Source organism: Suricata suricatta, chromosome 3 (genome assembly GCF_006229205.1).
Source record: "Suricata suricatta isolate VVHF042 chromosome 3, meerkat_22Aug2017_6uvM2_HiC, whole genome shotgun sequence".
Classification (NCBI taxonomy): Eukaryota; Metazoa; Chordata; class Mammalia; order Carnivora; family Herpestidae; genus Suricata; species Suricata suricatta.
Window position 1 is genome coordinate 160967446 of NC_043702.1, and position 23861 is coordinate 160991306.

The following is a 23861-nucleotide window of genomic DNA, read 5'->3' on the forward strand; positions in this document are numbered from 1 at the left end:
GTGCCTTAGGATGAACTTTGAGGGAGAAGTTACGTCTTATTCATTCTTGGATCCTTAGTGCTTATCAATGAGCCCGCAATTTTGTATCATGTGATGGGCTGGGGTAGAAAGAGGTCACTCCTGCTATTGAGAAGTCCAGAGTCTTACAGAGAAGATAAGACTTATAAGCAAATAACGTTACAATTTAGCATGGGGGACAATGGTTCTGGATTCGGTATGAACATGCACGTGCAAATACATGGACTCCCACAAATGCAGAGATGATGCCTAAAAAAAGTCAATGAATTCTCAACCTGGGAGCAAATGACTGAACTACGCTGTGAAAAATGAATAAATAACTACATCCTGGTAGAAGAATCTTCCCAAAACTATAGGCAGCAAAACATTTTTGTAAACATTTCACTGGGAATGGATAGAAAATATCATGGTCCTGAATGTTTGCACAAATGACCTATTTTCAGCTTAAGTGTACAGAAATTGTTTATGATGAATCCGGTATCCTTCAGCCAAATTTCAAGAAATTAGTCATGACATATATGAGTGATAACCTTGATTTCACTAAATAACACCAGTTTATATCTTGAAAAACAAATCAACATTATTCTAAAGAACTTATGTGCTGGAGGGAAACCTCTCTAATTTCAAAGCCCTCCCACTGAGTTACTTAGTTCACTGGTGTTGGCTATGATCACTCACCCAACATTTTTTGGTTTTTTTTCTTCTTTTTTTATTTTTATTTATTTATTTTTTTAATTTTATCTTTTTACTTTATAAAGTTTCATATTTTTTAACATATGCAATTATTTTCCATCATTTACAATACAGTAGTTACAATGACACTCCAAACAGAAAAGCAAAGTAAAAAATCAAAACACCAACTTCTGTTTCATGTAATTAGACTTATACAGAAATTAGAAGGTTAAGTAGCAACTAGTTAATCACCTAATTTCACAGCTATCTGAAGTGGCAATCATTATATAGCAGCTTATCGATGATACATTCAAGATAAATGATACAATTTATTACTTGTTCATAAGCTACAACACAGCCTGCTTAATACCTTTCCTTAAATTCCACCTCTATACTACAATATATCAAGAGACTATGGATGCTGGCGAGGGTGTGGAGAGACGGGCACCCTCCTACACTGTTGGTGGGAATGTAAACTGGTGCAGCCACTCTGGAAAACAGTGTGGAGGTTCTTTAAAAAAACTATCCATAGAACTCCCTTATGACCCAGCAATAGCCCTGCTAGGGATTTACCCAAGGGATACAGAAGTGCTGATGCAGAGGGGCACATGTACCCCAATGTTCATAGCGGCACTGTCAACAATAGCCAAAACATGGAAAAAGCCTAAATGTCCATCACCAACAAAGTCTTTGATCCGTGTTAGAGTCTATATAGATTCTGTCCTTGAAATATCTTCCCTGGTGCTTTTTCGATGTATTTTTTTTTAAAAAGATATTTTACCCTAAAATGTGCTGTCCCAAGCACCTGGGTAATAATGCTACATCTATTTTGGTAATGGCTCAAAGACTTCTCCTAGTAGACCACATGACCTCTATGGGGCACTTGTTTTCCTTGGACTCACAAAAAGTGGAAACTAGATGAAAATATTTCCAATAGTAACTGTGGGCACCTGGAAGATTAACGCCCGACAGACCTTCAGGAGGATGCAGAAGTTATTGCTCACAAGCTAGGATTCTCATTTCAGACATGGAGTTTTCTTGGATTGTAGCTTGCGATTTTCCGGGACACATTTGTTAGATGGCACATGGGACTGAATTGGGCACCGACTGAGGACACGACTGGAATTTTCCCAGTTTTGTCAATAGCTGGGGAGTGAGCTCTGCTGCAGAGGGAACCAAATCAACATGTGAGCTTTGGGTTTTGAACCAGGCTGACAAGAATGATAGAGCAATTTATAATATCTTCTGGCAGCTTTTCAGAGAGTCCTGGGCTCTGATTACTTATTTCAGAGTCTTTTGTACAATTAGTTTGTAGGCAATATAATTTTCTCACTTACTGCTTAATAGAATCTTGCAGCTAGTTGGCGGATAGAATAACAGGGTGCATGTAAAGCTCCAGCCTGGAGTGCCAGTGGATAATTTGTATATTCCTTTCAGTCACTTAATGGACTTTTACAGTTTGGCAGTGAAAGGGCTGAATGATGTAAATTAGCATGGCATCTCAAAATAAAAATATATGTCAAATCCTTACTCCCAACCCACATCACTCCAACGCAGTAATGATGCATTTGGCTTCATGTCGTTCCTACCAGTTGTCCTCTTTCACACAGACAGACGCCATAATTGTAAAGCCACTTTGAAAGCATCTGTAGATTTCTTCCAATTGTTTTAATTTTATTAACAGAACCAAATGGCTTGAGATGACCCACAGGGCTCTCCAAGTGGGGTTTATCCGATTGTTTTCTAACATTAAGTGATTTTAAAATAATGGGATTTGCCTTAGCACACAATCACAGAGCATTAAAAACATGCAGCCAATAAGCTATAGTTTTGTTTTAAAAAACCAAAAACATTTAAAAAAGAAACTCTCTACTGTATAATAGTAAAAGCTTTTCCATACAGCAGTACAACTCCCCTCTCTCTCCTTTTCTTATCTTCTTGTTTCTAATGCTTCTTTTTCTCGAACTACTTTCTGCCCATCCCACTTGAAGTTGAAATATTATTTACAACTGAGATTATATAATATGGAATAATAATTTATTACATATATCTGTAGCAGAAAGTCATAGTTCCATCAATGTACATACTTTTAAATCTTTTCAAAGAATCCCAAGTTAGAGTTAAAAGTAAGTTGCCTAGGGACACTATACCTGTTCCCAAGGGATTGCTCTGAATACGTTTTGAAGCTCCGTTTAGAAAGGCCACTAAAGTCACTATAAACTATAAGGGGGGGGAGGGACAGTCAAATTATATTTCATCCATATTCACCCAAAACATCTGACTGCCTTCTTTATCACAAGACATGATGGCAAATGATATTCGTCCATTATTAAATTTTAAATTTGCCTTCATCTTTCAAAGACCTCCAGCTCACTGATGGTATTTTGAGAATCTGCCTCAAGGTCTAAAAGAGGATGCCCAATGGTGTTACAAGGAACGGCAGAGTCAGATTCCTAAAGGGATGGCAGATCACCTGGGCAATGGAGGCTGTGGCATACTGAGGCGGGAGGAAAGGACGTCACATCCGGTTAACAGTCACGTCTGGCTCTTATCAAAGGAATTTCATATACAGGGCTATGCCAAAGTCTCATGTTCTTTGCCTTTTTTGCTGCCCTTCTATTCTCTTAAACAAACAATGAGGTGGAAGATAAGCAGGTTTAGCAAAGGCCTTTTGATATTTGGCTCTTTCAGATTCTATAGAATTAAATTCCAATAATCACAAACATGGTATACAAGAGCCATAGTAGTATATTGGGGCACAGACTGCTGCATGTTTACCCTGAAGCTCAGGCCTAGCTCCCACTTGAGAATAGATGATGATTTGTCTTTAAGGAAAAAAGGGTCAGAAAGAAGCCCATAAAAGAAGGCAGGCTCATAAGCCCTGGGCAATGTCGACCCTGGAGACCAAGACCACACACTCCAGTTTCCTCTTCCAGTGAACTGTAGCGGGTGGGCCACTGAACCTACGGCGGGTATCCACCATCTCCCTGTGCGACAGAGCTAACCACAAGATTGTACTGACCTGTTGAATTGAATAAAAAGTAGATTTAGCAAGAAAACAGTGTTGTCAGATGGGGGGAAATTATTTCGCCTTGATTTTCTTTCCAGGTTAAACAAAACATACCCTACCTCAGTTTCTCCCAAATCTGTCAACATGGACATTGGTTTATTGCTTAAATTCTGTGATTACTGACTAAACATGAGACACTCTGCATACTCATCTCAAAGAAAAGGTGGAAAAATTACTGGATGACCATTGTATATCCATCCTTAACATACTACCTTGCAAAGGATTTAGAAAGACATCTGAAAACAAATGAGCGAAAGCAGAGGAGGAGAGAGAAGAGGAAGAAAAGAAATGGCATATGACATAGGTCCAAATTAGCTCTGCCATTTACTAGCTGGGTGAACTTAACCTAGTTACTTTACCCCTACTCCTCTCAGATTACTAAAATATGGAAGAGAAATAATCACGTATGTACTTTAAAACACTGTCAGAATTATACATAATAGAGGTGTTAAAACCATAGATCATGTTGTTCACCCTTCTGAGAACAAAAGGGAAAGACATTGTAGAATTTCACCAATTACTAAATACTTTCACTCTTAAGACCTAACTCTGGAATTTGGCAGTATTATAAAACAACCTTCCTCAGATTTGCACAAAAGTGTAAAAATGAGTATGTCATTCACCCAGAGAAGCTGTAAGAAAATTTTGTCTTGCCAACAGCCTAGCGGACATGGCTATATTTTGCAGATAATAAGAGGAGAGGAAGAAGAAAAATAAGTCAAGTTATTTTTTTTAAAGCACCAAAGTGTCTAAGAAGTGAATTTCTGAGATATCAACCACATTTTGTGAGCACTTCCTGTCGCTGTGCTGGGCTCATGAACTGCACATCACTGGGTGTAATCTGATTATAATCAAGCGTAAAGGATTTGCAAAGCTCTTCCAAATCCCACCCCAGCCTTATCCCTTCCCACAGTTCAGGTCAATTTCGATCCCTATCCCAAGCCCACCCTTGTCTGACATGTCCAAATTCTGAACTGTCCAAATTCCTAAAAAGCAACATTATCTTTTCTGCTGGTCCTCTTCATATGCTTCTTTTATCATGTCTTCAATGAAGCTTTCCCAGAGCCCACAAGACTGAGTCCTTATGGGTGTAACTAGTTCATCTTACATTTGTCTTCACGTGGGTCATTCTCTTAGAACTCAGCATACTTTGGGGCACCTGACTGGTTCAGTTGCTTAAGTATCTGGCTTTTGATTTCAGCTCAAGTCATGATCTCACGAGTTCATGAGTTTGAGCCACACATTAGGCTCTGCACTGGTGGTATGGAGCCTGCTGAGATTCTCCTCTCCTCTCTCTCTGCCCCTCCCCTGCTCATTCTCTCTCTCTCTCTCTCAAAATAAACTAAAAAAATAAATTAATTAAAAAAAGAGCTCAACATACTTTATTATTTATGTCTACTGGATCACACACCTCATGTTTCAATTGTATATTCCTTAAGGACAGAGACTCACTATACCCCTTGGAATCCCTTGTGTCCAAAAGATTGTGTAGTCACCTGAATGACCCACAGGAAGCCACTCATTACCTGTCGACTTGATTTTTAATGATCCTATTCCTCATTCCCTCATTTTAATATTTAGCCCCAAATCATTCTTTTAAAAACGCTAAGTACAGTCAATGAGACAGAATAAAACTAACAGGAATCTGCTAATATCTTTTGGCATTAAGCAACACAAAGTTAAAGGATATCAGACTTTGAGGAGAACCTAATGTCTAGTTGGTTCAGCCTCCTTGTTTTAGAGACCACAGACAGGTAAATATGTACTGATTAATTTCTGATTGCTGGACCTTCTTGACAAGGATATGGACTAATTAATTGCAAAAAATTACAGACTAAAACTCAAATATCCTGACACTGAGTGCAATGCTCCCTAAATTCACCCTTTAAAATCTGCATAACAATACCTAGAATAAACACTAAGAGTGCCAGGCACTATTTTATGTGTTTTACCTACATGAACCCCATTTGGCAGATGAGAGAATTAAGGCACTGAACAAAAGTCTGTGCTCTTAACTGTGATGCAATGCTGCCTGACTCTGATCTTGGAAAAGTAATTAATTGTGTATTGTTGGAATAGAAATAAAGAATGAAATTCCTATCTTCTGAGAATGTGCTTTGTGTAGTTGTTGTTGTTGTTGCTATCGCTGCTGGTTGGAAAGGAAATTTTGATGCCGCGGAGTTGTAAGATAAGGGTGGATGTTGGCACTGTCCTTTGCTGTTGTCTGACTTATGGTACAAGGGCAGCTGTGGGAGAGGATAGGGTTGCTTTTGGAGAATGGAATCTCTCAACACCTCAAAAAGAAATCCCTCAACTTGTCTCTGAACCACTATGGTGTGTGGCCAGTTTAATTCCACAGAAACCAAACAGACCATGTCACCAAAGCAACAGGCGTCAGGCTGTAAACAATGCATTTTAAAGATCCTAAAATAATGCTATTGTTCATTATTGTTCATGGTAGGAGAGCAAAGTAATCCATACTCAGGAGGGTGTGTTCCGAAATACATTTTAAAAAGGGAATAATAAATGTATAATAAAAACACACTCACTGATGAAGATGACGGAGAATACAAATCTCTCTCATCCAAAGGAACCAGAAATTCAATGTTTTTTGGTTTTGATGTGATGATATCTTCTTGGGAAAGGCAACTACTCTTCCACAGTTTAGAATGCATGCCGTACATGTTGTGGATAGCCATTGCACCTCAGTTTCTAAGATCTCAGAGAGTAGGGATGGTGTCACAGAAGTATTTATAAAAGAGCTCAGAGATGACCACAGCCATAATAAAGGATAGATCTGAGGCAACCCAAACCCCCAAATCTGCTGTGCTTAGTATTCAACAGCAACTCTTACATGCGCTTTCTCTACCTACATATTTTAAACTTTGATGAGTTTGCTGATCTCTTTTTTTAAAAAAGCAGTTTAACAAAATACTTCAGGTTAAAGAAATGCCAAAAAAATCTAATGCATCCACTGTTTTTTAATAGAAAGATACATTTTATGGTGGCAGTTATCAAACAGACCAGGAAGTCCATATGACGAGCATGGAGGCATTAGGGTCACATCCTATGTAACAAAGCAACTGATTCTTTTATTTAAAAAAAAAAATGAAGTAACCTTCTACCGAACATGGGGCTCAAATTCACAACCCCAAGATCAAGAGTCATGTGCTTTTCTAACTGAGCCAGCCAGGTGCCCCCAAAGCCACTGACTCTTAAAATAGGAATTTGAATTCATGCCAATCCTGAGATTTTCCTGTCCTTTAGCAAGTAAACACAAGCACATCCTTTCCTAGTACTGTCCTTAAATGCTTCTGTTCTTGAGTGCCATTAGTGTGCCAAGACCTTTGTCAGAAAAGAGATATTGGTATTAGAGACTTACTCTTCCAAGATCAAGCTGATGTATTCAACAAGTATCTATCTGTGCCCTCCAAAGTTGGTACAGACTTGGGGAAACCCTGCTGGACCCAGTGATCTTAACTGATCGGTCCTTAAACCATAGACGACGGTCAAGCCATGATCACAAGATAAGATAGGAGTAACACTGGGTTCAAGTGCTGGTTCTACCATTTTCTCTATGAGTCAAGGAAAGCATTTAAACTTCAAGTTACCTTCTTCAGGAGTGAAAGATGGATCATACCCATGGACATCTTTATGGTGTTGCTATGAAAATCAAATGAGATCATGTACTCAAATTCCTGAACCAGAATGACCACCAATTCTCAACAATAATGACAACATTGTAATTATACTCAGGTAAAGGATTCAGGTCACAGAAGGGCTAACGGGGCTCTACAAGTGGCCAGGGGCTGGTTCTCAGTGCAGAAGTGAGGAAAGGGTTGGCAGAGAATTTCTTCTGGCCTGGTGCAAGAAAGCCAAAAGGCATAGACCTGGTGTCCAAATCACAGGCACGTTATGAGAAGCACAAGCAAACAAATATTCAAAAGACAGTAAATGGGGTACCTGGGTGGCTCTGTTGGTTAAGCATCAGACTCTTGATTTTGGTTCAGGTCATGATCTCATAGTTTGTGAGATTGAGCCCCACACTGGGCTAAAAGCTTGGGACCTGCTTGGGATTCTCTCTATCTTCTTTCTCTGTCCCTCCCCCTGATCATATTCATGCTCTCGCTCTCTCTTTCGCTCTCTCCCTCTCCCTCTCCCTTTCTCTCAAAATAAATAAATAATCATTAAAAAAAAAGACAGTAATAACTAATTACCCCAAGGGTCAGAAAACTGACAAAGGGCTACTAAGTGGATTAGGAGTAAAACAAAAAAAGCCCAAGGGAGAACCATGCAAGTTTCCCAACATGTCGTGTTTGTACCTACAGATTTTCATCTCTGAAATGAAACCTGTGTACCAAACTGTCTGCTATGATGGGGATTGCAGAAAAGTGCCAGGCATTTCTTCAGGAAGGAGGAGTACAGGGGAAAAGTTAGCAGTGACGCAGGGGGCTTCCCAGGCGGTGATGGTCCAGCGGAGACGGGGCAGGGAAGGCTGAGGGTAAATGTTTAGTTCTCACTCCTTCATATAACAGCACGAGTTGACAAGTGTTTTTTTCTTAAAGGCCCAGATAGTAAATATTTCAGCCTTGAAGGTCATTCTGTCTCTACTATGACTCCCCCAAAATCTGGTAGAAGCACAAAAGCAGCCACTAACAAAACAAGAATGGGCGTGGCTGTGTTCCAATCAAACTTCCTTTAGCAAAATTTCTTTGGCTTCAGACGTTGGTTTACGAATCTCTAGTCTAAAAACCACACACCCAACACAAAAACGTGTGGTACCCATGATTTCCTTTCTTACTTCTAGCCCCGTAAAGTAGCTTCCCAAACTTAGGTGCAGACATGACAAAAGAAATCTTAGTAATCTGATACTATCTCAGAAGTGGCAGAAGAAGTTGGAAGGCTTTTGCTTTAAACACCTATAAAATCTGAAATTGTTCTCCATATATAACATAGTCTGAAGACTCTGGGGGACAGTGAAGGCATTCCAGGAGCAAGGAGGTGCCTTGGGAGCAGTGAAGATGCTTTGGAGGCAAAAGGAAAAAAAAAAGGTGCAATCAAGGACAAAATCTTGAGCTAGATTCGTTCCTTTGAAGATTCGTGTGCTTGTCTCTGATCTTCTTCAAATGAAAACTATGTGAATAGTTTGCACTGAAAAATGGATATCAGAATGTAGACTTGGCTATGCTTTCAGATTCACTCCAAAGGTACATTCAGATTTCAAGATCTAAATTCTAAATTAATCACAATTTCCTGTGTACTAAATCCTCTTCTTTTCTTTTTGTATTATTACTTAGTTATCCCTTTATTAAAAAGTATATCAGAATACAGTGGTTTCTTTAAGCTTATTCAAACCAAAATAAAACAATATTTAATCCCAAAGAATATATTTTTTTCTTTAAAAATACAGATTCATTCATATAATCACATTTACCTCCCTTCTTCTGACTAGTATTCATCACAAGAAGAAAAGAGTTGCCCTCTGTTGCAGTCAGAAAGTCTACACAAGCAATCATTTTCATATCAAAACAAGAGAAGAAATGAGCCTCTTTCCTTCCTAAATAAAGAATTAGAAAGCCAGGGAAGTGTTAATCGGTGGTGGGTGTGGAGGTGTATTTCTAGGATCAACCTAAAACTAACAACTAAGACTCCAAAGTAGCAGGGATGCCTGGATGGGTCAGTTGGCTGGGCTTCTGTCTTCAGCTCAGGCCAAGATCTTGTGGTTCATGAACTCAAGCCCTGAGTCTGGCTCTGTGCAGACAGCTCTTAGCCTGGAGTCTGCTTCATATTCTATGTCTTCCTCTTTCTCTGCCCCATTTGTGTGCAAGCTCTCTCTCGCTCTTTCTCAAAAATAAACATTAAAAACATAATTTTAAAAATCTAGCATAGCAAAATGAGTATCAACAGCTAACAGAGATCTGAGACAGAAAACTGATATAATAGAAGACTTGGCCCTCAAACTTCATATATAGGGGATTTCTAAAAATGAATGATAAAAAAATATTTAAGACACATTTCTGAGTGTCTCCTTTTTTAAAAACCTTTACTACTATAAACCTTTAATATTATCTAATCATAACTTCAGAAATATTCTTAATTTCCCATTTTTATTTTATTTTATCAATGTAATGGAAACTTTTGCCTATGGACTAAAATCCCTTAAAAAGAAATCAGTCTAAAATTATTTGATGTTTTAAAAGCTTAAAAAATATGCAAGGTGGGGCAATGAGTGGTAGGGAGCACAGGCTCCTGGCTCACACTGTCTGAGATTCAGTTGTTTTGGGGCCATTACTTCCCTGTGCCTCAAGTTCCACATCAATAAATATGATAGTATAATAATATAACCATAGTATCCACTTCCTTGGTATAATGGAAGAATTACTACAACAATTAGTGTAAATCACTTAGAACAATGTATGGTACATTGTAAAAACTGATATTATGACAGACTAATGAATTCTTCATCTACTATTAGATGATAAAGGCATTGTGTGCAATTCAAGAGGCTGAAAACAACTATTTACATTGTCCACATATGTAATTGTTTATGCACAGCCTAAGGAGGTAAAAGATTAGAACTTCAAATTCAGGGAGTATCTGAAACCCCTCAAAAATGTTTAAACATTCCCTCACACTCGTTAGGATGGCCACTATCAGGAAAGAAGAGAAGAGAAGAAAAGAGAAAAGAAAGGAAGAAGGAAAGAAAATGCCAGGAAGGATGCAGAGAAACTGAAACCATCTGCACTGCCAGTGGGAAAGTAAAATGGTGTAGCCATTATGGAAAACCAGTCAGTATGAAGGTTCATCAAAACATTAAAAATAGCATTACCATATGATCCACAAATCCCACTTCTGGGCATCTCTCCAAGACACTGGAAACAGGGTCTCAAAGAGAGATTTCTCCACCCAGGGTTCACTCTAGCACTGGCCACAACAGCCAGGAGGCAGAAAGAACCTATTGTCTTTTGATGAGTGAATGGATAAAGCAAGAGTGGTATAGATATATAATGGAATATTACACAGCCGTTAAAAAGAAGGAAATCCTGTCATGTATGACAAAATGGATACGTGGAGAACATTTTGCCAACTGGGACAAGCCAATCACAAAAAGACAAATACTCCTGATTAGAATATGGGAGGTCAAAGTAGTCAAACACAAAAAGCACAAAAGTGGTTTCCAGGGATGGGGGCAGGGCGAAGGGCAAGAAGAAGGGGCATTTGTTCAGTTGGTGTAGAGTTTCTGTTTGGCAGCATAGAAACATTTAAAGATCTGTTGCACAATACTGTGCTGTTACCAAATACACTGTACACCAAAAATTGGTTAAGATGGCAATTTTTATGTTCTGTGATTTTTATGTTACATGCATTTTTGTTACGTGTATTTTGTGTCTTGTGATTTTTACCACAATAAACATAAATAAATGCTTAAACATCATTGAAATATAAATACTTTTAAAATTGTGTAAGTGAGCTGCAATGACTAGGCCTTCGAATTACTGCATCTCACCCATTATCAACAACTTCAAAAGAAAGTGAATTAATGCAGTGCGTAGACTTTACCACATCTAAGATAGTTTCTAAGTTTTTCAAGTAATATCTCAGAGAAATAAACCACTGCCCTGGGCTTGTTAACAGTAAAGAAAAAAAATTCTGACCCATGCCAGGAAACGCTCCCCCCCCTTCCTTACATCCCACCTCATAGCTTCAGACTTGAATTTAACAAGTTACTGATGTTTCCCTTCCCCAGGACGAAGCAACTCATACTGTGACACACATTCCTACAACTAATTACCCAAATGAACCACATTCACATCAACAGGAACCTGAGACCTTAGAACGCTCCTCGCTCATTCTCTGTTTACCTTCCTACCTCTAGGGTGAACGTTGTAATCTACTGGAGTTAGCTGTAACTAACTTTACTGAAGGAAGAGTCACCATGTAATCACTTTAACATATGCATTAAAGCATGCATTTGAAACTAGAAAGCACAGGTATCATTCCTACACTAGCTACTGAGGCTATTCTAACAAGGTAATTTATCAGTTGTTTCTCTGAATAGAACAGCCATATTGTCAGGACTTTGTTCTGGGTCAAGGGAGAACAAGAATGGAAGAATGGAAGCTATTAGCACAGAAAGTGAAGCACTGACAGCTTTCTGGGCAGTTCATCTAGTGATCCAAAAACAGCCTCCAGCCCTTCATCAAAACAATCACCAGATAATTCCAGGGTGGCAGATCCTTCCAAGAAAGTCCATTGGTCTATTGGCAAAGGACCAGCCACACCCCACTTCCTAAGAAGTCCATCACAACTGTAAAATTCAACCATGCTAAAAGACAGGAGAGCAAATGGCATTTTTAAAGAATTAATTGGAACCGATCCTTGAAGTGCCTCAGACTTGAGTGTGTAAACTACACAAAGTCCTTCTCAGCCATTACTTGCCTAGAGGAGTGTTGGTGTGGAGCGCCAGGAGGCGTTTTAGATTTGACAAGTGGTAGGCTGGGGCAGGCTAAGAAAATTACTCACCAACAGAATGTTTAGAAGAAAAGGCAATGCACACGCTTCTTTCCCCCAAGAGAGGGACTGAATCAGGAACAGGTTTGGGTGGCCCAGTTGGGTCGCCATGGGGGATGTCAGCACCGAGTCTCGGGGCGCAGCCAGTACCCTTCCAACCCTGCTGCTACTCTGAGGGTCCCACCCTGGGTGAGCAGGGAAACTGACTATATTACCTGAGGTCAGAGGGTTTCAGTAAAGAAAAAAGAAGTTTACAAAAATAAGTAAAAAAAGCATGGCCTCTTACATATGTATGTACAGGTAGAGATAATCCAGAATTACCTCCTTATTTTTTCTGAGTCTATTGTAAGGATGCAGGTCTGAATCAAACTGACTCCATTAGACAATAGAAGGGCACACACTGCCCAAGGCAGGAGGGACCACCCTTGTAACACCCAATCAGGAAAGGCCAGCTAACACCTTTAACATTTCTAAGGGCGGGCCTAGAGATAGAAGCTATAGATAAGCACCTATTGCTTGAGGCTAGTCACGCCCTACGTGAGGGTCCTGGGTCCTGGGTCCACTCTATAATCGGTCAATACTCTAAATGTTGTGATTGGCTCCCAGCAAAAGTAACGATGTATGGTTAAAATTACTGCCAATGATGGTATGCTATAATGATTGGACCCCTGTACCTGTGTCACAATGTCCTGTAACTCCCCCTCCCCAAACCCATAAAGGCCCTGCCCCGCCTTTGTTCAGGGCTCTCAGCACGGATCCACTGCGCTGGTGAAGTCTAAGAACCCGAGTTTAGGTCCGGAGAGCCTAAACCTGTAATAAAGCCCTCTGCTTTTGCATGCGTGACTCTGTCTCCCGGGCGGCCTCTGGTTTTTGGGGACGATATTGGAAATCTTGGGCATAACACTATCATGTACGCCATGTCAAGGAGAATCAATGGAGCGTATAGTAATGTTACGGTACATCAGCACTTTAAAGGATGAAGACAGAGCTAAGTTCTTGTTTGTTTGTTTGTTTGTTTGTTTTTAAGTAGGCTTTCACATCCAGCGCAGAGCCCAGTGCAGAGGCTGAACTCACAACCCTGAGATGAAGACCTGAGCTGACCTGAAGAGTCAGACGCTTAACTCATGGCACCCCAGAAGATACAGCTAAATTTTAAAATTTGCTAAAACATGTGTCCTTCTATTAGTTGTAATTACTGCACTTTTAAAAATTAATGATACTATTACAAATGCTTTTCTAAATAAATAAAAATAAATATAATGTAACTTACTAGAGGAACAGGAAACACATCCTATATCACTTCCCAACCCCTGTGAAATAACACAGACAGTAGGAAAGAGGGTCACTCATTTTGCAAATATATGGCTATGAAAGTGAATTTTGTCTGCCTAATTTGACTAATTAACAAATCTCACTAATTTGGCAGTAAACTACAGTTGGACACTTTACCATGTCATAAAAAGTTTCACTAAAAATGCATTTCCTCCCTGAATGCCCTGGCACGTACCCCGACCCAGGCCGGCTTCTCATCCAGCGTCACTCAACAGGTAAACTTCCCCTAGGAATCGAGAGCTAAAATGATACGTCAGTTTTAAATAACTTTCACAAACTACAGACGTGTTTAAAAACCATGTAAATGACACCAGAACTTGTCATGTCACAAATTTGAGTTCCTAAACTCTGGAGGACAAAAACACAGTAAGGATAGTTCAATACTCTTCTATTTTCTTTTCTTTGATCAAAGATCAACCATGCAATTTAATCTATGAAAGTAATCAGTCTCATTTTATACAACTCAGATCCAACGTTTTGTCAGTTGCTCTCACTTTGTTTTAATTTACAATGATTCTGTTTTCCGATTTGCTAACACACATGAATACGGCATAGTGAAAGTGACAAGAGACCAGAAAAATGTGATCCTTGAAAAAGTGAAAACATTCTGAAAACCGAGAGAGTATACTTAGAAGACCATCATGATGGAGAACTTGTTTTTAGTTTAAACAAATAATATGTATGGAAAGTTGCTTAAAGAAGTTCCCTGAGTTGAAAATCCTAGTAGTCCTACAAGAAGATAAATTGGGGTGTTTGGGTCCGGCAGTTACCCAGCAGTCAAATCGAGCCCTAGGCATGTTTTTGTATGTCCCCAAACTCAGAGTGGTTTTTATATTCTTAAACAGCTTAAAAAATAAAACAAAGCCAAGCAGAGTATGTGACAGAGAAGGCATGTGACCCACAGATCCTAAAATATTTACTCTCTGGCTCTACAACTTGAGAAGTGATGACAATTCAGGTCCGTTCCTAAAAGTCAGAACAAATCACAGAAAAAAAAATCACTACTCATTTATCCCAAGAAGTGGGTTCATTAAGTCAAAACTAAGAGAGATGAATCTGTTAATTATGCTTTTTCCTAAAAGATCCATTCACATAATACATAGTCTCTACCAACACAGAAAATCTGCAATATAAATTAGACCATTAAAATAAACACTGAAAGTTACAATAAAAATAGCTGGATTATAATAATATCTCTCATTTATAATTTGGCAGCATTAATGCAGGTCCAAAAATCAGGCAAAATTCGCATCAAATGCAAGAAAAGGTGGAAAAATCAATTAAACTTTACCACAAGCAAACTCTGAGTTAAAGGAACTGTACACAGTCTTTCTTTTGCAATATTAGTATCAATATTTAATTTAATACTACATCCCAACTGATAATTCCTGAGATTCTTCAAGTCAAATTAAACATTTCCATATTATGTTGAGTTTTAATCTTAAGACATATTAGAGTTTTAAAGCAGCCATTTATAAACTGGGGTAATTATCTTTTCTAAATACTATTTAAGTTAAATAGTTAGTATTTTATTATTTTCTCTCGTAAGGTTCAGATGATGTTCAGACACTCAACTCGTAAGTTTCTTCTTCCTCCAGTGTTGCAAATATTCTATTTTAAGACGAAAATGAGCACAAACGGCGAAGAAAACGTGCCACTCAGGAGAGACCCTCTAGGACTGTGCCGCCTGCTCCGGGAGAGAGTCAGCAGTTCCGGGGGAAGAGAAGTCAGCATATCAGCCCCACAGGCTGCGTCCGCAGATTTAGCAGATGGCTGGCAGGCAAACGTCTGATCTTTAACGCCCCATGTTTAAGGTGGTATTTAGGCTCTTACCATGTCACCTATAGTCCCAGACAAAAAACAATCCCCCACCTGAAGGCCCTGGGCTTTAGAAGATGTTACAGTGCAAGGGACCCTTCGACAGGCTAAGAGCACAAGCCCAGCCGGAACCGGCTCCCTTGTATCCCAGGATCCCCAGGTCCTGGCACCCTCAAATTCGGTGGCTAAATTGCCACAACCCCATTGCAGGGCCTGCCTGGACCACTCCCCCGGGTCCATCCTCTGGAAGGTGACCTGGACTGGACTGGTGGTGCGCACGTTATGACGCCCATATGCGGTCAAGGGGTCGCTGTTTGGAAGGGGTCAATGTGCCTTGGACATGTGAGCAAGGGTGTCCACGCTATGCACGGGACGTAATGGGGTGGGTTGTAGGCTAAGGACCGACCCTCCTTCTACTACCTCCTTCTGACACAAAATTCCTGTAAGTCTAAGAATTCAAAATGCAAAGCTGGCCTCCCAGGCCATGGTATGTCTGTCCAATAGAAGAACAGAACATACGTTACTTAGCAGTCTGTCATCTTGATTTCTAAGCTTCTAAACATTCACACATACATTATGTGGCTGACCACTGTACTCCTGCCTCAGGGCCCACGAATGTCCAGAGGGAACTCAGTTCCTACCACAGTCACTCCTACATCTCATGCTCCAAGGACATACTGTTTCTTCATTCCTGGATCACAAACACAAAGCTTAACTGGGAATCTGATCTTTCACACAGGTCCCAGGACTCAGGCTCCTGTTCTGATTTACCCAGTTTGCCATCCATGGCCACAGGAAGAAAAACAAAAGGTAACTGATTACCATAAAACTCATCGAATTTCCAGTCAGCCCACCCAAAACCTACGGGTGAAAAAGGGCACCATTGTGAAGAACAGCCGCAGGGAAAGAGGGCTTAGTATCACAGCCGAAGGTAGAAGCTGGTACATCCCAGTTCAGTATCGAGGACATCTCTGGGCTGGACTATCTGACCCACCAGTATCTGAGTATCCCCGTCACACCGCCAGTATCAATCAAAGTTAATAATTTATTGAGCGCTTACTATGGCCAGGTACACGACATTCTCTCCTTTAACCCTTCCTACCTGGGAAACAGAGGCACAGTGATATTAAAGTCTCTCAACTCTAAGCGGCTGAGACTTAGACCTGGTTTTCTATGAACCCAAGACCTATGCAATACTGAATATCTAAAAAAAAAAAAAAAAACCTTAATACCTGATTTTTTAAGTATACAATTTCCTCTTCAAAAAAGTGGGGGACAACAAAATGTCTGTCGTATCTCTAGCCCAGAAATGAGCAGCTGAAATGGCCTTATTGATCATATAAATATAAAACTTATTTTCCATAGTCTTATAGAGAAACAAAAAGGGAGCTAGAACTTTGTATGTTCAATGATGAACTATGTATTGACATTTTGGGGGCACATGAAGATATTTTCTTCTCTTGCTTCCCTAACTAGAGTCCACAGAAGACTCTGACCAGGAAGGTACACACACACAAAAGTTTCCCACTAATTTATGAATTTGGGGCTAACACTGGAATTGGAACGAAATCAGAATGATGATAGTGCGCACGTGCACGCGCGCACACACACACACACACACACACACACACACACACACATACACAGAACCCCAGACAATGGCAATAAGATCACCACTGCCATTTTAACCCTGTCAGGTGACAGGATGGTCAAAGTCTTCTAAAACGGTTTTTTGGTCAGCAGAAAACAAAACAAAACAAAAACACCTTGACTTTTCCCTAAGCACTGACCTAATTCAATAGTTTTCCAATGATAACTTGGAAATAGTCAATAAATAAAATATGCCTTTCTGGCTGGGCTTCCCTGAAATCTATGATTAATTGCCTTTCACAACTGGAATACCACATTCATCTTTGAAAAGAACAGTTCTCGTTACTTTTCTTTTTTTTTTATAAAAAAATTATTTTACTGTTTATTTTTGAGAAAGAGAGTCAGAGCGTGAGTAGGGTAGGGGCAGAGAGAGAGGGAGACATAGAATCCAAAACAGGCTCCAGGCTCTGAGCTGTCAGCAACAGAGCCCAACGAACTCATGAGCCGTCAGATCATGACCTGAGCTGAAGTCGGACACTTAAACTACTGACCCACCTAGGAGCCTCTAGTTACTTTCTTTAAGATGTGCTCTGGATATACATTCTTTTGGTTCTAAATTTAAGGAGTATTTTCTCCAACTTTTATAATTGATATTTATTACATATCATATAACCAATCTTAAAAGTAGTTACTATAATCAGAAATAAAAACTCTAAAGAGGCCATTTTTGCCACGAATATGCCTTTGGGTGCGCTTGTCACCCAGTCAAGTAACAAGAGAACCAGAAGGCGCTGGTGAGGCGGAAGCCACACTTACATAATGCCCTGATCTCAAGGGCTGTGCACAGTAGTAGAAAGACTTGCTCTTAAGGTGAGTTGCATAATCTCTTCACATTCCCTGAAGAGCTGCAGGGGAGGGGAGGGAGAGACTACTAGGACAGGGAAAGCTTGGCCACAATGCTGACTCACGCCTGAGAATGTATTCCTGGCCCTTTCAGCATCAGAACAAGAACCTGTGACAATAACAGATCGGGTCCCCTTCAATATCTTTGGACTTCAACTGCTATCACTACTTGGCCTCAGAAAGGAGGGGCTGTTCCAGTCTTCCTTACGATTGCCACCCTAATTATTACATTATACTTTCACAATTTAATCCCTTTATTTGCCTCACTGCCTTTGTGGGGCTAAGTTAGCACCGCGGTGCAAGCCTGCTGATGTAGCTAGCAGGGTGGCCTTGCTGAGGGCCGCCCAGCTGCCAACTACAAACACAGCCAGGTGGGCAAGTCCAGAGTGCTAATCTGGACAGTGACATCTCTGTCTCCTGCTCAAAATCCTTGAAAGTTGCTCTCTCCAATATGGAGTAAAACTGAGCACTCTACATCCATGCCAAGAATCACCCGGTGCTTTGCTCTGTTAAGCTTTTGGTAGCATTTCAGCATCCTAAGGAATAATCGGGCATGGGATTCCGATTGCTCCATCCAGTTATTGCTCAGTAAATAACTAATGCAGAGCGACTAATATCTAAGCTATATGATTAAAAAAAAAACAACTGTCAGGAAAGTGTTTCATAGTTGTTTTATCTTTTGAATACATACTAAGGACCAAGGAGTTTAGCCACCACCCGCCTCTCACCCCCTGCCCCTCTCACCCCCCCCCGCCCCCCTCACCCCCATCCTAAAAACTTGTTATTCCCTCAAGGCAGGAGCCACTTGTAGAGGAATCCACGTCAATGCACAAATGTCTGAGAACTAAGGTTTAGTAAAATGTGGGGAACATGAAACTCCAGACAGCTAGCTAGTGTCTGGCTCACAGTAGGTTCCCAGTAAATATTTGTGGAGTAAAGAGGAATGGGCTTCACTGTGAGAACCTCTTGCTTATAGAAGAGTACACAGGATTGGCTAATTTATTCCCAAATATTTGCTTATCTTTGAATAGTTAATTCCAGAGCTGTATAAACGGAATAAACAAAATCAAATCACTACCCATTTGAATTTTTAGATGCTCTGTAATGTAAGTATTCTAACACCTTTGGACAATGGCTAGTAAGAACCCAAAAATTTGAAATGCGTTTTCATTCTCACGTTTTATAGCGTTCGTAAATTAGCTGAAGATATTTTTCAGATGCCCAAGTGTGAAAGCAAATCATTGTTTTCACTTACTCACTTTACCTATGATTTCACATTTCATTTTACCCTTAAACATTCCATGAGGTAGGAATTAATGCCTTCAGTTTATAGATGTGAGAAAAGTAAAGAAAGATTCGGTGGATGAAGGATTTTTGTAAGAAAATGCTAGTAAGATATGGCAGTGATGAGCCCTAAAATATTAAGACACAGCCATTAAAATATTTAGGTAATTCGGGGCACCTGGGTGGCTCAGTTGGTTAAGCTTCCAACTTCGGCTCAGGTCATGATCTCACAGATCGGGAGTTTGAGCCCCAAGTGGGGCTCCACGCGCACAGCTCAGCACCTGGAGCCTGCTTCAGATTCTGTGTCTCCCTCTCTCTCTGTCCCTTACTCATTCACTCTCTGTGTCTCTCTCTCAAAAATAAATAAACATTTAAAAAAGTGTAAATGCCTGATCTAAAAAAAAAATTTAGGTAATCCATATGTACTCCATTCTAACTTGGCTTGTGTTCTTCAGTTATAACTATGAAAGGTTATGAAAAAGTTAGGCTTAAATATCCACTCTATTATCTAAGAGTTATGATGTCTTGAAAAACTGTGCCCCTAAGTAAACAGCCACAAATTAAGGAAGATATGTAATAGACAACGCAGAAGTAAGAGGCGTTGTACAACCCATTCCTCTAAGGATATTTCCTGAAATCTTCAGTGCAACTAACAGAGAAGATTGCCCTCCCAGCTGCTCTAGGAGAAAAGGGAAGGGAAGGGAGGGGAGGGGAGGAGGGAAGGGGAGGGGAGGGGGAGGGAGGGAAGGGAAGGAAGAAACAGTTTCATGATCACCTTTTGTTAAAATATTTAGGATTAGAATTTAGCAAACCCAATCTCACCTGCACTTTAAAAATCAGTACCCAACAAAGTTATTAAACTGACTTCATCTCTGTCTAAGAACGGGCCGTTAGCAGACAAGGGTCAGTCATGGGTGGTAATCAGCAGCAACATGGCACACACACGGTGGCTCCTGAAGTCGGGTGAGCTTCGGAATCACCTGGCAGACTGCTGGGCTCACCCCCAGAGATTCCAACTCAGGTAATCTGGGATGAAGCTTTTTGAATCAATTCCCAGATGGTGATATGGCTGGTCCACTGGCTGTACTCTAAGAAAGCATTTATAGGACACAGCACAGGGGAGGACAGTGATTTCTTACCCTGGTTTTACTTAAACATTAAGCAGGAAACTTCCAGAAATCCCTCCTTTGCCTTGGCCACACCCAGGGCCAGTTAATCCAGAATTTGGGGGTAGGAGCCCTGGCATCAATATGTTTTCAGTCTCCAGATGATTCCAGGGAGCTGGCAAAGATGAGAACCACTGATACATGGGAAGACATACATGTATCCAAAAAATAGTTGTTAAGAAAACATTTTGGCAGCGCCTGGGTGGCTCCATCAGTGAAGCATCAGACTCCTGATTTCATCGCAAGTGACCATCTCACAGTTTCTGTGTTGGGCTCTATGCCAACAGCGTGGAGCCTAATTGGGATTCTCTCTCCCTCCCCTCTGCCTCTCTCTCTCTCAAAATAAATAAACAAATGTTAAAAAAATATTTTGTAAACCACTAAGAAAAGAATTATTGATGAGCTAAGGATCCTCAACAATTATTCTTTCTTCCCTCTATTTTTTTTGTAAGTATATCACAAAGGATCTAAAAAAGTGAAAATTATAACTTCCTGGAAGACTATATATCTATAGCTTTTAATGTGAGTGGAGCTCTATATTTGTGGATTACTAGTTTAAATGAGCACATACAAATTTAGGCCATACTTTCCTATACTTACGTTGTTATTTATAAACCTGAAAATCTATGAAGGTTTGGGTGTGTCTTATATATGTTGGGGGGTGTACTTTATTTGATAATTAGGTATAATTTGGAAGACTTTTTTACAAATTCATTAAAAAGGTGATGAAAGTATATGCAACCATAGGGAAAGAAGGAAGGTAGTAAACAATGAAATGTGTATAGCCTAGTCAAAGCATGGATCCTGGACCAGCAGCGTCAGCATCACTTGAGAATTTGTTAGAAATAAAAATTCTTGGGCTTCTACTCTGGATGTAACTAGTCAGAAATTTTGAGGGAGGGCCCGGTGATCTGCATTTTAACAAAATCTCAAGGTGATTTTGATGCATATTCAAGTTTTTATTATTTCCATGCATCTGTAGGAAGAACCAAGGAGGTAAAAACACTACTGATCCAGTGTGTACTTATTTGCTTGCAACGCAGACCCACATTGCCCTAATAATAGCCATGCTTTTAAACCCATAGTTTAATATCATTTCATCATTAGAGCTTAATAGTGGAAGCAGAATTTTTAGGGGGCCAATCTGGGGGAGTTTATTCTATAAACCCTCCACAAGCTATTGTAATCTGTTTCTATTTTGTACTCAGGACAGAATTGAGACTGCAAAACTTGGTTAACAAGGAGAAAAACTAAGAGAAACCAACCAACCAACCATCACGGGAGGCTGGAAGAGAGTGGGGCATTCCCAGGTGCATCACTAACCTTGAATCGTCCTCTTGAAGAACGCCTTGCAGGCTTCACATGATGCTACCCCGTAGTGGTACCCAGAAGCAATGTCGCCACACACTAAACACAGTCTCTTGGGCATCGAGTTGAGCATGTATTCACACTTGGTCTGGGGATCTTCAACAATGGTGCTGGCGCAGTCATCATACAGTTTCCTGACCGGCCCACTCCCTCCTAGGATAGGAGCAGAAGGGTAGAGAGGTGGCGAGTCAAGTCCGTTCTGATGGCCATTCATGGTTGAACTGTAGCTCCCGCTGGCGTCTGAGGAGCCACCTGGGCTGTGGTGGTTGACGCTGTCCGTCAGGGAGGCCGGGCTGGAGGGTTCCGTCTTGATGAAGGACGAACAGCTGGAATCAATGTGTCGATCTTTGTTTGACATTCTGCAGAGAAGCCTGAGATGTAGGGAGATACACATGGAGAGAGAGAGAGAGAAAAAAGAAGAGAGCGTTAAACATAGAAACCAAAAGACGTAGAAACAAAGAGAAGGTGAAAAAATATATAAAGTGAAAGGGAAGGATGAAAGGAGGAAAAAAAATAGAAGAGTTCATATGTTAAAGACACTGCTCTTCGAGAGCGTTGCCGACGAGCTGAGACCACACATCATTCATTCCCTGGTCAATATCTCTTGTTCTACAAGAAGGTAATCAGCACAAGGGCATGACAGGGTCCCATCAAAGTGCCCAGGCAGGCCATAAACCAAACCTCTAGCGGTCCGATCCCTTTTCTTTTACCTTTCTCCTGGAGAACCACTGTCAATCCTCTAGATTCTAAATTTGCCACAGAAGAGGAGTGATTTAAAAATCTACATCATTTCCAAAATTGGATTTATCCTCACTCTACTTTCCCCTTCCATGTTCCCATGCTGCAATCATTTTATTATGAGCAGAATCAAACTTTTCAACACCGAACAGATGATTCCTCAGCTCTGTAATTACAGTTTGTCAACAAGCTTCCATAAGCATAACTGTGTCTTTTATTGATCTGACTAAGACGCATAGGGAATATTTTCTCAATCACTTTGCTTCTTTATATAAACCGCTCTATTTCATAGCCATATAGCAACAGAGAAAGACATCCAGTATAAAATTCTAGCCAAGATGTAAGGATGATTTCCTAGATCCCAGAAAACTTGGTGAAACGATCACCAACACAAATTAATAAAGATGTGCATGTGTTTGTGTGTGTGATTTGCCATTGTTTAAGATGAATCAAGAAAAGCCATTTGAGCCTTCAATATACCAGTGATTCCTAAATCTGATACTTTATATTATAGTCAGCAAACTAGGAATGTATCAAATTTTGTCATAAAAAATGAGATTTGGGATGCTCCCTCCCCCCCTTCTTTTGGTCTTTTAATATCACACCTCCTAGAAGGAAATATGATGAGACATCTAATCTGACAAATTATCTCTCTTATCTAAAAGAAAGATACTTCCCCTCTTTCTTTGTTGGACCCATAAATGATTAAGTTTCTGAAAAGGTAATTAGAAGAGAAGATATAATTGGTCCTATTTTCTTTGTGATTAGCCATAGTGCAAAACCCCTTTTAGCAAAGTCTCTAAGAACATTCTGAGAGCCTGCTATAGAAAGAAGAGGTGACGGTTGAGAGGGGACTGAGCTAATTGCTTCCCAGTGGAAAGTTGATTTATAGGAATCCCACAGGGTAATGGTCACTCACTAGAATTTGGGGGAGTAGTCACGGTATAACCAAAGGGATGCACTTATGTCCTGCACTATAAATCTAGTGATATTTCATCAATGCCCAAATTTCATGTTCTTCTTTGACCCCCCTCCCCCCACAGTTGTGTTACTTTAAAATAAAGAAAAATAGAAAATCTCCTATCGGGGAATCTTCACTGCTCCAAGAAGTCGGTCTCCAAAGCAGAGCATTAAGAGCAAAAATTTGCCTCTTAAACAAGTACATTGCCTGCTGGAAACGATCTGCTTTCTAAAGTAAAATGGTATCAGGAGGTGAAGAAAGCAAACAGGAAGAAGAAATCCACAAAAATATCTTCTCACTTTTGCCCACCCACCCGTGTTGTCCTTCCCTCAAGAGCTAGCGAAAGAAGAAATATCCCCCTCGCCAGCCTGAACTACGGCGTCCTCTCCCTTCTGCATCTGCTGCCTGGTACCCGTCACTGTTAATGAGC

The 23861-nt window shown here is 40.3% G+C and overlaps 1 protein-coding gene across 2 annotated transcripts in view; it reads right to left on the reverse strand.

Moving 5' to 3' along the window:
- Window positions 1-23861, reverse strand: part of ESRRG (estrogen related receptor gamma) — a 577991-nt gene that overhangs the window by 155018 nt on the left and 399112 nt on the right. For both annotated transcript variants that reach the window (XM_029935647.1, XM_029935646.1), the window contains exon 2: window positions 21688-22103. In XM_029935647.1, coding sequence (XP_029791507.1) covers window positions 21688-22090 — 403 coding nt within the window. In that variant the 5' untranslated portion in view covers window positions 22091-22103. The remainder of the gene's footprint in view (window positions 1-21687; window positions 22104-23861) is intronic.